This window comes from Schistocerca serialis, chromosome 10, assembly GCF_023864345.2.
Source record: "Schistocerca serialis cubense isolate TAMUIC-IGC-003099 chromosome 10, iqSchSeri2.2, whole genome shotgun sequence".
NCBI classification, from domain to species: domain Eukaryota; kingdom Metazoa; phylum Arthropoda; class Insecta; order Orthoptera; family Acrididae; genus Schistocerca; species Schistocerca serialis.
Window position 1 is genome coordinate 72,251,271 of NC_064647.1, and position 12,841 is coordinate 72,264,111.

At 42.8% G+C, this 12,841-nt stretch overlaps 1 protein-coding gene across 1 annotated transcript in view; it reads right to left on the bottom strand.

Moving 5' to 3' along the window:
- Nucleotides 1–2,683: 2,683 nt before the first annotated feature.
- Nucleotides 2,684–12,841, bottom strand: part of LOC126424779 (uncharacterized) — a 111,502-nt gene continuing 101,344 nt past the window's right edge. Inside the window, exons 6-7 of the mRNA XM_050087543.1 lie at nt 7,895–8,130; nt 2,684–5,657 (exon numbers count right to left, since the gene is read on the bottom strand). Of these exons, the coding sequence (XP_049943500.1) occupies nt 5,048–5,657; nt 7,895–8,130 (846 nt within the window). The 3' untranslated portion in view covers nt 2,684–5,047. The remainder of the gene's footprint in view (nt 5,658–7,894; nt 8,131–12,841) is intronic.

A 12,841-nucleotide genomic window follows, 5' to 3' on the forward strand; every position in this document is an offset into this window, starting at 1 on the left:
CTTTCAAAATCATTGAACGCTTCTCTCATTGCTCTCCTTACGCTCATTTTCGCTTCGTTCAGCTTTTGTTTGTCAGCTAGGTTTTTACTTCTCTTGAATTTGAGATGAAGTTCTCTTTGTGTACGTAGCGCTTTTCTAACACGGCTATTAAACCATGATGAATTTTCTCCATCCCTTAAAACCTTACCGGGATATACTTGTCTAGAGCATATTGAAGGACACCTTTGAATCATTTTCCGTTTGTTCTCCACATCTTCGTCCTCATCACAGAATATTTGATGCTGACTGCTGAGATATTCTGAAATTTGTATCCTATCCGTCATAGATATTGCCACAGCCTTACGAACACTGATACCTTCCTCTGTCTTAACTGATTCGATACGTTCAGGTCTGTTTGTTGCCAGGACGTCTAAGACGTCACCCTCACGAGTTGGTTCTCTGTCTGCTCCAGGTAATTTTCAGACAAGACATCCAGAACAGTGCCAAACGAATCCCTGTCTCTGCCACCAGTTTTGAAGGTATAACACTCCCAATCTATACCGGGCAAGTTGAAGTCCCCCCCCCCCCCCCCTATTACAACGTCCTGATCAGGAAAATTACTAATGCTATTCTGCAAGTTCTGTCTGAAGCGCTCTACAACTATACTACCTGACACTGGTGGTCTATAAAAGCATCCGATCACCATTTTTGACCGTTCTTTGATACTCAGTTTCAGCCAGATTACATCGCATTCCGTATCCGTGATAATTTCGCTAGATTTTTTCGAATATTTTTACTGCAATAAACACGCCGCCACCATTGGCGACTAACCTATCCTTACGATAAATATTCCAATCCAAACTTAGAATTTCGTTGTCATTGACGTCTAGTTTAAACCATCTTTCTGTTCCCAATACTATCTGTGCATTATAACCTTCAGTAAGCGATACTAATTCTGGGACCTTTCCTTGGATGCTCCTGCAGTTTACTAAAACCATAATAATCTTTTCTATCTCTGATCTGCGAGGACCAAGATTCTCTGAGGTCACTATGGGTGATTTAACAGACAAATCGTCTTTGATCCCAAGGGAGGAGTTCTGTAACCTTTCATAAGCCACATAAGGTCCACCCTAGACTCCACCTAATGCAAAAGAAGCAACTGATTTACTCAAATTGCCTTGACTGGATGATGTGTGTAATGTGTAAATTTTGACCTTGTACTACAGGACAGATACAGTAAACCCATTCTTCCAATAGGTAGACAAATGATCATGAGACCAAGGGCTATCTAAATTACTTAACTCATTATTTCTGTGCCCAACAGAACCTGACATATGACGCTCTGCAAAATCTCGTTTTTGCTGGTGGCTTTTTGGAACATATTGATAACGTGTGCTATTGTGCACCGACTGATGAAATGAATCACAGCAGTAAAAGGAGACCTGTAACAACCAGAGGTAGCACAACCGCGAAAACAAGAATTTGGGGTAGAATATTCAGGAATGAGCAGTTATCCAGGAAGTAAAACCAAAGACGACTTAAACTACTTGCTCATGCTGAAGAAGTGACTGTAATATGGTGGCAAGGAAAGGGCAAAAGACAATTCAGTAAGGTCTAAACGTGAATAATAATAGTGACAAAACTGTCTTCAGTCGTTACATGTTTATTGTTGCCACTATTTAAAATGAGCTAAGCTACGTTTTCAGCTTTACTGTATTCGTTCAGGTGAACTGGCTTTCGAACCTCCCACTAATTTAAAAATATAATAACTTTCGTCAAGGAATTCAAAGCTACCATTGGAGAATGACAGCTGATGGGTGTCGCCAAGGTTAGTTTACGGAACCGTAATTTCGCAATACTAAAAGGACCAACGAGCAACAGACAATGTAGTTTTCTACACTTGCACTTACAAGCCACTACGAGACTGATTGCTGACTGGTGGCGTTTTACAAATGAAACACAGTAAGGAAAGTATATGAGAAGAATAGTGACGAACGAGGATTCATTCCATCGATGAAAGCGATGGAATCTTCCATCCTAAACCTCAACATTCACAATTATGCTTCTCTAACCACTGCAGCGCGATTTTTGCCTTGTGACATGAGATAATGAATGTTGACATTTTGGCCACCAAATTCGTTCACTCTGAAGTCGGTGGAACACATATGGGGTGCTATTGGACGCCAGCTCCACACCCACAGAGCACTGGCTCTTAATTTATGGCAATTCGTGACTAGATATTTGGTGCCACGTTGTTGTCGTTGTGATCTTTCTCCTGTAGCACCACATTTCAAAAGCTCTCACTCCGTTCTCCTCTGAACTGCTTATCTAACAAGTTTCACTTCTGCACAAGGCTACAGTCCAGACAAATACCCTAAAAAAAGACTTCCTAACACTTATCCCTTTCAGACTCACTGATGCAATTGTGTAGATTAAATTTTACTGTCTCTTCGTTGCAACAGAATAATTTCTTTCCTACGTGGAAACCTCATGAACACTTTCGTGAATGTTCAGTCTTTTCATCATGTACAAGTACTGCCAACTATTGGTCTTCACTGTAAAAATCTCAACAACGCACCGTAGTAGTGCACAGCAGCTTGTGGCCGCCAGAATAGACAGACGTGTTTTGTTACTTGTGTTCTACAGTGTAAATGAATATTATTATTGTTATTTTGCATGGTAATTCTTGAATGATCAGTTTATTTGTTACAGCAGTGAATATTTCAAAATTAGTTATTTTAGTACATAAAAAGAAGAAGTGACAAAGTACTTTTTGGAAGTGGGTACATAATTTTGTATAAATCTTGCATCTAAAATGACTGAAAGATCACCTAAGAGCGTTACAGCATAAAGAAATTTTTTCTTCGTCCAGAAGAAATACAGGTGTGAAAGGTTTAAGCTGATATTAGATGTTAATAAACTCCCCTTTTTTTATAATACTTCTCTTGCTATTGCCAGTCAAAATTTTGTATCCTCTCTATTTCGGCCACCATCAGTTATGTTACGACCCATAGCGCAAAAATTCTTCTACTATTTCTAGCGTCTCATTTCGAAATCTCATTCCCTCACCATTCGATCACAATCCTTTACCCTTGTTTTGCTTTAATTCATGTTCATCTTATATACTTTCAAGACACTGTTTATTCCGTTGAAATGCTCCTCCAAGCCCATTTCTGTCTCTGGCAGAATTCCGGTGTCATCGTCAAACGGCAGAGATTTCATTCCTTCTCCCTGAACTCTAATTCTCTTCCTGTATATCTCCTTCGTTTGCTTCACTGCTTGCTCGATGTGCAGATTGAATAATATTGGAGATACCTACGATCCTGTCTCACTATCTTCTGAATCACTCCTTGCCTTCCATGCACCTCACCTCTTATAGATGCGGACGGATTTCTGTACAAGTTATAGATACCATTTCACTCCCTGTATTTTATTCCTACTCTCTTCAAAATTTCAAAGATTATAGGGCACTTAACATTGTCAAAAGCTTTCTCTAAATCTATAAATGCTATAAACATAGGTTTTTCTTTCTTCAATCTATCTTCTTGGATAAGTGGTACGATCAGGCATCTGTGTTCCTGTATTTCTCTGAAACCCAAACTGATTTTCCACATTGTTGCCTTTTACCAGTTCTTCCACTCTTGTGTAAATAACTTGTGTCAGTATTTTGCATTGATGACTTATTAAACTAATGGTTCGATATAATTCACAACTTAGAGCGACTGCCTTATTTGGAATTGCAATTATTACGTTTTTCCTTAAGTGTGAGTGAGTGTATTTCCCCAGTATCATTTATCTTGCACACCAGATGCAATAATTTTGTCGTGGTTAGCTCTCGCGCCGGCCTCAGTGGCCGAGCGGTTGTAGGCGCTTCAGTCTGGAAGCGCGTGACCGCTACGGTCGCAGATTCGAATCCTGCCTCGGGTATGGATGTGTGTGATGTCCTTAGGTTAGTTAGGTTTAAGTAGTTCTAAGTTCTAGGGGTCTGACGACCACAGATGTTAAGTCCCATAGTGCTCAGAGCCATTTGAACCATTTTTGAAGTTTCCCTTGTATAGACATTCTATATGTTCCGTCCGCCTTTCATTGTCTCCTTTGCTTAGTACCTGCAAAACTCTTGATATTCACACAGTCGCTTCTATTTTCTTCAGAGGTCTCATCCGTCCCCTAGTTCTGCATACCATTCCTGCTTACCTGTTCTGCACTTTCTGTCAATTCATATTTTATACATTTGTATTCTCTTGCTGCATTTTTATATTTTCTCCTTTCATCATTTAAACTCAGTTATTCAGGGACTTCTACTAGGTCTTGCTTTTTTACCTATGTGATCGTGTGCTGCCTTTACTATTTCATCTCTGAAAGCTATGCATCCAACTTCAATCGCATTCCTTTCACCTGTTACAGTCCAGTGTTTCCCGATGTTCTCTCTGAAACTTTCCTTCAGCCACATAGTCTGGAAAACTACCAAACAATTATCGAACGCATGTCAAGCACATTCGCAGCTGTGTTGCGTTCCAATAGTGGAGGAACACGCTATTAAGCACATGGTAATTATGTTTTGGCTCAGCAGTATATGCATTTGCTACAACAAAGCATTTCTGCGTTAGCATCTGATGCTGATTTCAATTGTTTTGATGGTGGCCAATGGTGCCTAATTGTACTTAATGATGCAAAATATTTTCTGAGATCACATAAAAAAATTTGTACAATTCAAAAAATTAACTCTTTCATACCCAGCAGCGAAGAACCTGTCCATAGCTACCAAGGTGTGCGTTTTGTGAGCCAGTCTTTGGTGAGTCTTAGTAGCAGAGAGAACCACCATTCCCATTTCTGGAGGCTTCATCTTTGCTGAGTTACAGAACTCTGTTTAACCCGAAACAACAGCCACACTGCAATACTCACGTCTGGTGGTCACCATTCTTCACTCAGTCTCTTTCCTGGTGTATTCAACTACAAGTGTCCAACAATTGCTCCAGCCACTCGTCAAACACACACACTATTTGTACATCCAAGACATGAGGTCATCACACATATCTTACCAGATGGATCCTCACAGGTTACCTGCGCCCTACAAATGTTCCAGCTCTCTGTAAATGTCGCCCAATATTTTCACATAATCCCTCTGATTACACAATAGGTAGAAATTCTCCACAAAGCTTATGTCCTCATGGACTGCCTTCCACACCCGTTCGTTTTTAGGGTTGAGCCTATACAGGTCACCACCAGCCTCTAGCAGCTCCAGACCTGGGACACTGCCCACATCCTGGCGCTGAAACAAGCTGAGGCTACTGTCATCGAGGCAGATGTTCGTCAGCAAGACGCATGTGACTCTGCCCTTCACCAGTGACTTGTTAATTTTTCTGTAGGAGGTGCAGTACTTGCTGAGACTGAAGTAACTGCCGGAAGTCTGGGTCAGCCACATGCGCCTGGCGATGGTCATCCTCCTAGCGGTTATGCGTCTGACCTGGACGAGCAGGGCGTGCGCCTCAGAATGTTCCTCGCGTCGCCACACCAGCACCACATCGCCGAACACGCCTGCATCGCGATTGTTGGGAGACAACTGGAAGAGAAGCCCACGCCTCAGGCAGCGGAGGAGGACCAGGGCCAGCACACGCTTCTCGTACGATCCTCCAAATTCTGCAGTGAGTGCTCCCTTCTTGTACTCCATAGCAGCAGACCTACAACAAGCAGGATGATGATGATGATGATGACAGTGGTGGTGGTGATGTTGGTTTTCGGGTACTCAAGTGCGAGGGTAGCAGCACCGTTTCTGAATATGAATGTACTTATTTAGTACGAAAGTAAGTCAAAAAGTATCTACACAACACCTTTCTAATATATTAGAACGCCATTATAAAATATACAATGGCACAATTTCGCAACACAGACACCGTACCCTGCCTGCCAACATCTTCTGTCTATCGCTGCATCAGTTTTCCAGTACCTTTAGAAACAAGTTTCTCAGTTGAGCAGCATGGGATGCACTCGCCACTCCCTTCCAAAATCTCTTTCTTCACTGGAGGAGAACTGACAGCCTTTTAAACTAGAGGTGCTGTCTGGGCTCCAACAGGGTGGGCAGCTCCGTCAAAAATTTAAAATTAATACCAATAGTTTGGTGTGGGGTTCCTTACAATCTTGCAAGACGAAGACTTAATTATTTTGAATGGACTGCTTGTGCTAAACACATTCACTTTTCAAACTTCTCTCTCCATCAGGACAAACTCCGAGTGGTTCCCAGACAAACGAATCGTACATGAATTAGCATAACCAAAAGACTTTTAAAAGAAGTTTTAAATGACATTCAGATGAGTTGGTATCCAGCGAAAGTCGATTTCTTCCGTTCCTCATTTCATCCCAAAGTTGGCTCCATAAGGCATCAAACATTGTTCCCCTAATATCACTGCTGTGAAATGACGTACTTGCCCCTTATAATCGCAAAGAACAGTGGAAAATTGAAATATATCAGAAGACGGATTCGAACCTTCATATTATAACACAAGGCTCAACGATTTGACACCATTGAGTAATGAAAGTGACGTCTCAAAACAACTAAGTTAACAAGGTATTATAAGAAGCTTGATGAGAACAACGAAGTAAAACAATCGATTCAGTGGTTTGTTAGAAAACATTCGACTTACTCGTATTTGGTTGTAGTTTGATGTATCGATTGAATGCTTCATTCATCCTTTTGAGTGAAACCAGTCTGCGGAGACAACTAAAAGGAAATAATTGATTTAGCTAGCTGTTGTTTTGTGGCCATTCATTTCTTTTGAGAGAAACCAGAAACCGAATGAAAACAGGGGGTACATTCTGTTGTAGTTATACATATTGACTAAGTTATTCGTTCTTTCTTTTCAAGTGAAACTATTCTGTAGTCTTTCTGTTGGCCACCCGTTAGATTAACTGTTGTTTACCTGTTCATTCTTTTGAGAGCAGTCAGTCTGTGGTACTTTTATTTGTTGAACGAAAGAACTGGTTTACATCAGGCATATCTGTGGTACGAAAACATCTCGGGGGGAGGGTGGGGGGGGGATGGGTGCGGGGGGGGGGGGGGGCGGTACACCAAAGTTAAAATACGACATTGCAGTGCCCGTGGCGTTCAAAAGTACGATGCATAGTTCCTTCAGACTTGCATGCATGATCGAAGGAACAGGTGCTGTAGCGACTACAGCCGTTATGAAGACCATCAGCTGTATATGGGAATGATGACAATGAAAATTTATGCCAGACCAGGACTCGAGCCCGAATTTCTCGTTTTATGTGTGTGGTCGCCATAACTGCTTTAACTATCTGTGTACGACTCATGGTCAGAACCAAACTTCCACGTTGTCGTTTCTGTCGCAACATATATTCATATACACATTATGTAACTCCCATACAGGGGAGGACATTTTAATTGAAAGTTGCTGCCTGGTATCGGTGGATAAACACACTATTGCGGTGTCTGTGCTGTGAAGAATGGCACATTCCTCCATTGGATATGCATGCATATTCAAGAAGCGATGGTAGAGAAGAGGAATAGAAAGGAATGACGAAGAACGGCAAGATCAAGGCATTTAGCGACAGAGATGTGACATGTGGCGAGAGCTGTAGAACCCCGCCACAAGAAGAAGAAGAAGAAGAAGAAATATTATGAGTGATGGATGAAAACTAGCCAAAAACGATACAAAGAAATTCAAAAATTCAAATCAAAAAGTAGTTGTTCATATATTCTAAGGGCAAATTTACAATGGAGAACCGCTTATCAAACTTTGACGTCAACCGAATATTTGTATGTAACGGCAGAAGTACAAAAAATAGCTTTTAAGTAAATGAACAAGTGAAACAGTTTAGAACTGTAGCTTTTTTACATCTCTTTGAAATGAGATACATTACTTGTGCCTTAAAATTGTCATAGTAATGTAGTAACGAGTACCTGGTGCCCTCGTCGCTATCCAGCCAGGACTCATGCCACTTCGCTGTTTGCCCACAGCCACTGGAGCCTGCTGGAGACCCCACCTGATCCTCTGGCAGGGGTGTGGTGCACCCATCTGCAACGTCAGTGGCACGACAGGGGCTGCTGCTGCTGTAGCTGCCATTTCCTCTCTTCTCGCGAAGGTACCTCAAAACTCCTACTGTTCTGAAGTTTTCAGGGTCAATGAAAATGGGCACCTGAAAAATAACATCTGTCTTTAGAATATAATCGCAACAAAGTGATAATGTAGTAAGGGCAGTAACTGTTTTGTGCTGTCTGCAGTACTAGGCACCTATGCCTGGGGGCAAGGGGGATCGTGACCAACCCCTAATTCTCGGGTAAAGGAGAAGTATTATAGTGTAGTCAGCTGCTTTTCTTTCGAGGAAACGATTTACATGTCGGTATTACGGGGGTTTTTAACATAGTCGGAACTGGAACTTTTTTACGGCTATTTACAAGTTACCGTTCACCTTCCAAAGACAAAAAAAAGTACCATATAGGAACTTTCCGAATGGGATGGAAATGGGTAGTTGTGATGTGTATATACATCCAAACAAGTGATTGCAATTTCAGGGAAATTGGGTGATATATTCAAGAGAAAGATCTTCACAAATTGGGCAAGTCAGTAAATCGTTGGTCCACCTCTGACCCTTATGCAAGCAGCTGCTCGTCGTGGCTTTGGTTGACAGAGTTGTTGTATGCCCTCCTGACGGGCACTGTCCCAAGCCTGTCCAACTGGCGCTTTAGACACTCAAAATCCCGAGTTGGTTCCTTCCAGTAACGCTAATCTTCTCAATTGGGGAGAGATGTGGCGACCTTGTTGGCCATGATAGGGGTTGAAAGGCACGAACACAGGCAGCATAAACACTCGCTGTGTGTGGTTAGTCATTATCTTGCTGAAATGTAAGCCCAGGATGGCTTGCTATGGAGGACAACAAGCCTGGCCATAGAACATCGTCGACATATCGACATACCGCTGTGCTTTAAAGGCAGCTCAGTTGTCAACCAAAAAGGTCCCGCTATGAAACGAAATGGCATCCCAGATCATCACTCCTGGTTGTTGGGTGACAGTCAGGTTGGTATCCCACCACTGTCTGGGGCGTTCAAATGGCTCTAAGCACTATGGGACTTAACATCTGAGGTCATCAGTAGAACTACTTAAACCTAACTAATCTAAGGTCATCACACATATCCATGCCTGAGGCAGGATTCGAATCTGTGACAGTAGCAGCAGTGCGGTTCCAGACTGAAGCACCTAGAACCGCTCGTCCACAGCGGCCGGCGTCTGGAGCGTCTCCAGACACGTCTGCGCTGGTCATTGGGGTTCTATTCGAAGAAGGATTCATTACTGAATTTTACTCCAATCAATGAGATTCCGGGCCAAATGTGCCCGACACCACTGAAAACGGGCTTGTTCACTTGTGGGTGTAGAGAGGTCAATGGTAGTTGATGCAAGAGACGCCGTAAGCTTAGTCCCCTTTCTGTGAGCTGCGTATTAATGGTCTCTGTGGGTACTGAAGCATCTGTTGCACGTACGATGGATGAGAATGGTGAACACAGGGCTATGAGTACCTCTTGACGATTGCTTGGTCGACACATTCTGTCATCTTTCTAGGTCGACCACTTTCTTCCTGGTATTATATTCGACCATAGTTCACTCATTCCTGCAAACGTCGTCGAATAGTGACATCAGGCCCATTCAAATGTCGAGCAAATTACCTATTACTCCAATTGGCTTCTTTGAACTCAACTACACATCTTCTCTCAAACGCAGACATCTGTGTGTATTGCTCATGTATCTGTCTGTGGGGCATAATCACTGTGCATATGAATATACGGAACGAAATTTGGAAAAACTTTATGCCCTGGTATCGACACGACTGTTGTTTACTATCCTTGCCAGCTGTGAGGTGAAACTGCTCTGCAACATCACATATCCATCCATCGGCCGCCAAAGTTTATAAATTTGATTTTCTGTCGATACCTTCATGATTTACAATTTGTGACCAACTTGAATAACTCTGTATCGTTTTGTTTTTCTTAAGAGTGGATTAAAAGTACTCCGTATCACCTGGTTATCCCCCCCCCCCTACAAAGTAACGTATGGGCACACTTCGGTACTATAGCCCAAAAAAAATAATAAGTTTGCATAATCTATATACTGACTGGTTATAGTTAAACTTACCCTATCTAACACGTTATAGGACAGAAACTAATTACCGTACAAGTACCAAACTTGGTAGCATTAATCTCCGGAAAATTAAGTTCACAATTTCCATGCATCACAGCGCCACCGTCCAGTTCCAGCTGTGGCCACCAGGTGTCATGAGCAGTCATTGTGGTTCACAGTCTCACACACCTGACCAGCCGCAGTGCACTTGACATGTCAACATGGCCTTGGACAAAAGGAGCAGGGCATTATTGGTGAAGCTCTATTATCAAAACAACAGCAATGCTGCAGCTGCACTTCGGGAATATTGCTGGCTGAAAGGATTACGGAAGGGTGTTCTTCATCCACGTGCTGTGTGGAGCATTTTGAAGAAGTTTGAATCAACTGGAGAACAGGGCGTCGCTGTGGGAAGAGGCCAACGACCGCTTGCACTACAGGTTGTTGATGAAAGCGCTGTTGCTATGGCAGACAAGGCAGCTCAAAACTCCTGATCGTCAGGCAGTACACGTGCTGTGCCACGACAGTTGAACATCCCGTGGTCCACTGTACGGAAGGCGCTTCGAATCATTCTCAAATGGTGTCCATACAAGATCCATATCGTACAGCAGCTTGCACCTCAGGACGCACGACAGCATGCCGAGGTCGCTCTCCACTTTCGCGTAAGGATTGAAGTTGACGAGGGCTCGCCCTGGACCATCTTATGGACAGACGAAGCTAATTTTTCTCTGACGGATGAGGCGAACACACAGAATTGCCGAGGGTGGGAATCTTCACCACAATTCATTGTGCATGAAGTTCCTCTGTATGGTGAACGTGTCAGCACATGGTGTGGCTTCTCAACTACGTTCATCATTGGCCCATTCTTTTTTGAAGAGACTGGCGCTACAGGATGAAAGACGTGCAGTGTGACTGGCCAGCGTTACTGCAATATGCTTCTCCAGCATGTCATACCCGCTCTGCACTAGAGAGACGCCTTGAACTCAACAGTTTTCATGCAGCATGTGACCCCACCGCACTTCGCTCGTGAAGTTCACCTGCTTTTCCGAAACACAGTTGGAAACGATCGAATTATCAGCCCGTCGTTTCCAAATGCTTGATCGGCACCATCACTTGATCTCACTCTCTCTGACTTCTGGTTGTGGGGCTTATCAGTAGGACAGGGTTTACCAGGGAATATTCACACATGTGCTGGTCTGAAGTGCAGCATATCAAGAGAGGTAGCCACCATACCCACGGACATGCTTCGTTCTACCGTGCAAAATGCAATCCTGCGCTTTCAGACTCTTCTGGACACTGATCGGCGCCATATTGAACAGCTTTTGTAGCAGTCATGATACTGGTATGTAATGGCATGATGTACCGTAGCAGCGTATTAAAAGCGTTTCAATTGAATTGATTCTGCATTATTTCTCTTCCTTAACATTAATGCCACCAACTTTGGTGTTTGTAGGGTAATTAGTTTTCATGTTATAACGTGTTAGATATGGAAAGTTCAATTGTAACTATCCGTTATATAAAAAAGAGTGTTCGTTTGATTATTTATTTGTAATTCAAAAAAACTACAGTTTTATTCCGACCTTCATGATATTTTTCGTACTTTATCTTCAAGACAAGAGGAAGATCATTTTCAACATAAGATTTATGACTATAAATATATACATCTGTAATCTATAAAGGGGAAAGATGGTTACCAAAAATCTCTAAAAAGTTTTTGGCCGATTTACTTCAAATTTCGTAACGATACTCTCTCTAGTGAACATGTGAGCGCACATAGGCTACATATTTTCTCCCCCCCCCCCCCCTCTCTCTCTCTCCATAAGTATACAGGTTGAGTCAGGAGGTAAGGTACGTGCTTTGACGGGTGATACTACTGGTCATTCTGAATAAAAAACTTCTAATAAATATATGGCCTTTTCTTAACCGTCTCTGGGTAAACCAATGTAAACAACTAGGAGCAGGAAAGGTGCAGGTGACGGAAAATTAAGATATTTTTATGTTATGGTTTGTTTAATTGTGTACATTTCCTCACAGAAGATGTTCAAACAGTCCATCGTCAAAATCAGTGCATGATGCTGCTCTTGTAGACAGGTGTTGCGTCGACGATCGGAGCTCAGTTTCGCATCCCTTTACCTGGGCACAAGCACGTAAAATACGAGCTAGAAGTTCCTCTCTTGTGTCCACTCTGCGCTTGTAGACGTCACTCTTCAGCCACCCCCACAAACAGTAATCCAATGGGGTAAGATCGGGTGACCTCGGTGGCCAAGCAATGACTCCCCGGTGACAGATCCAACGACCAGGATACGTTGTGTTGAGATACTGTGTCACTGGCAGTACGGAATGTGTAGGAGCTCCGTCATGCTGAAAGTACACATGGGCTCGTGTTGCCACAGGAATATCCTCCACGTATTCAGATAACACATTTTGAAGAAACTCAAGATACCGTGTCCCAGTAAGACAGTTATCTAAAACAACTGGACCCATGAGTTGGTCATCAATAATACGGCATCACACGTTGACTGAGAAACGTCGTTGAAATTTCGTTTCCACAGTAGCGTGCAAATTTTAATTTGCCCACACATGATAGTTGCGCGTGTTGTTGATTCCGTTGCGGGTAAATACTGACGCATCAGTGAACTGAATACGTGGAATTAATCGATCGTTGGCAATGATCCATTGACAGAATTCTTGCCGGGCGGTAGCATCATCTTCATGCAGATGTTGTACACTCTGCCGATGAA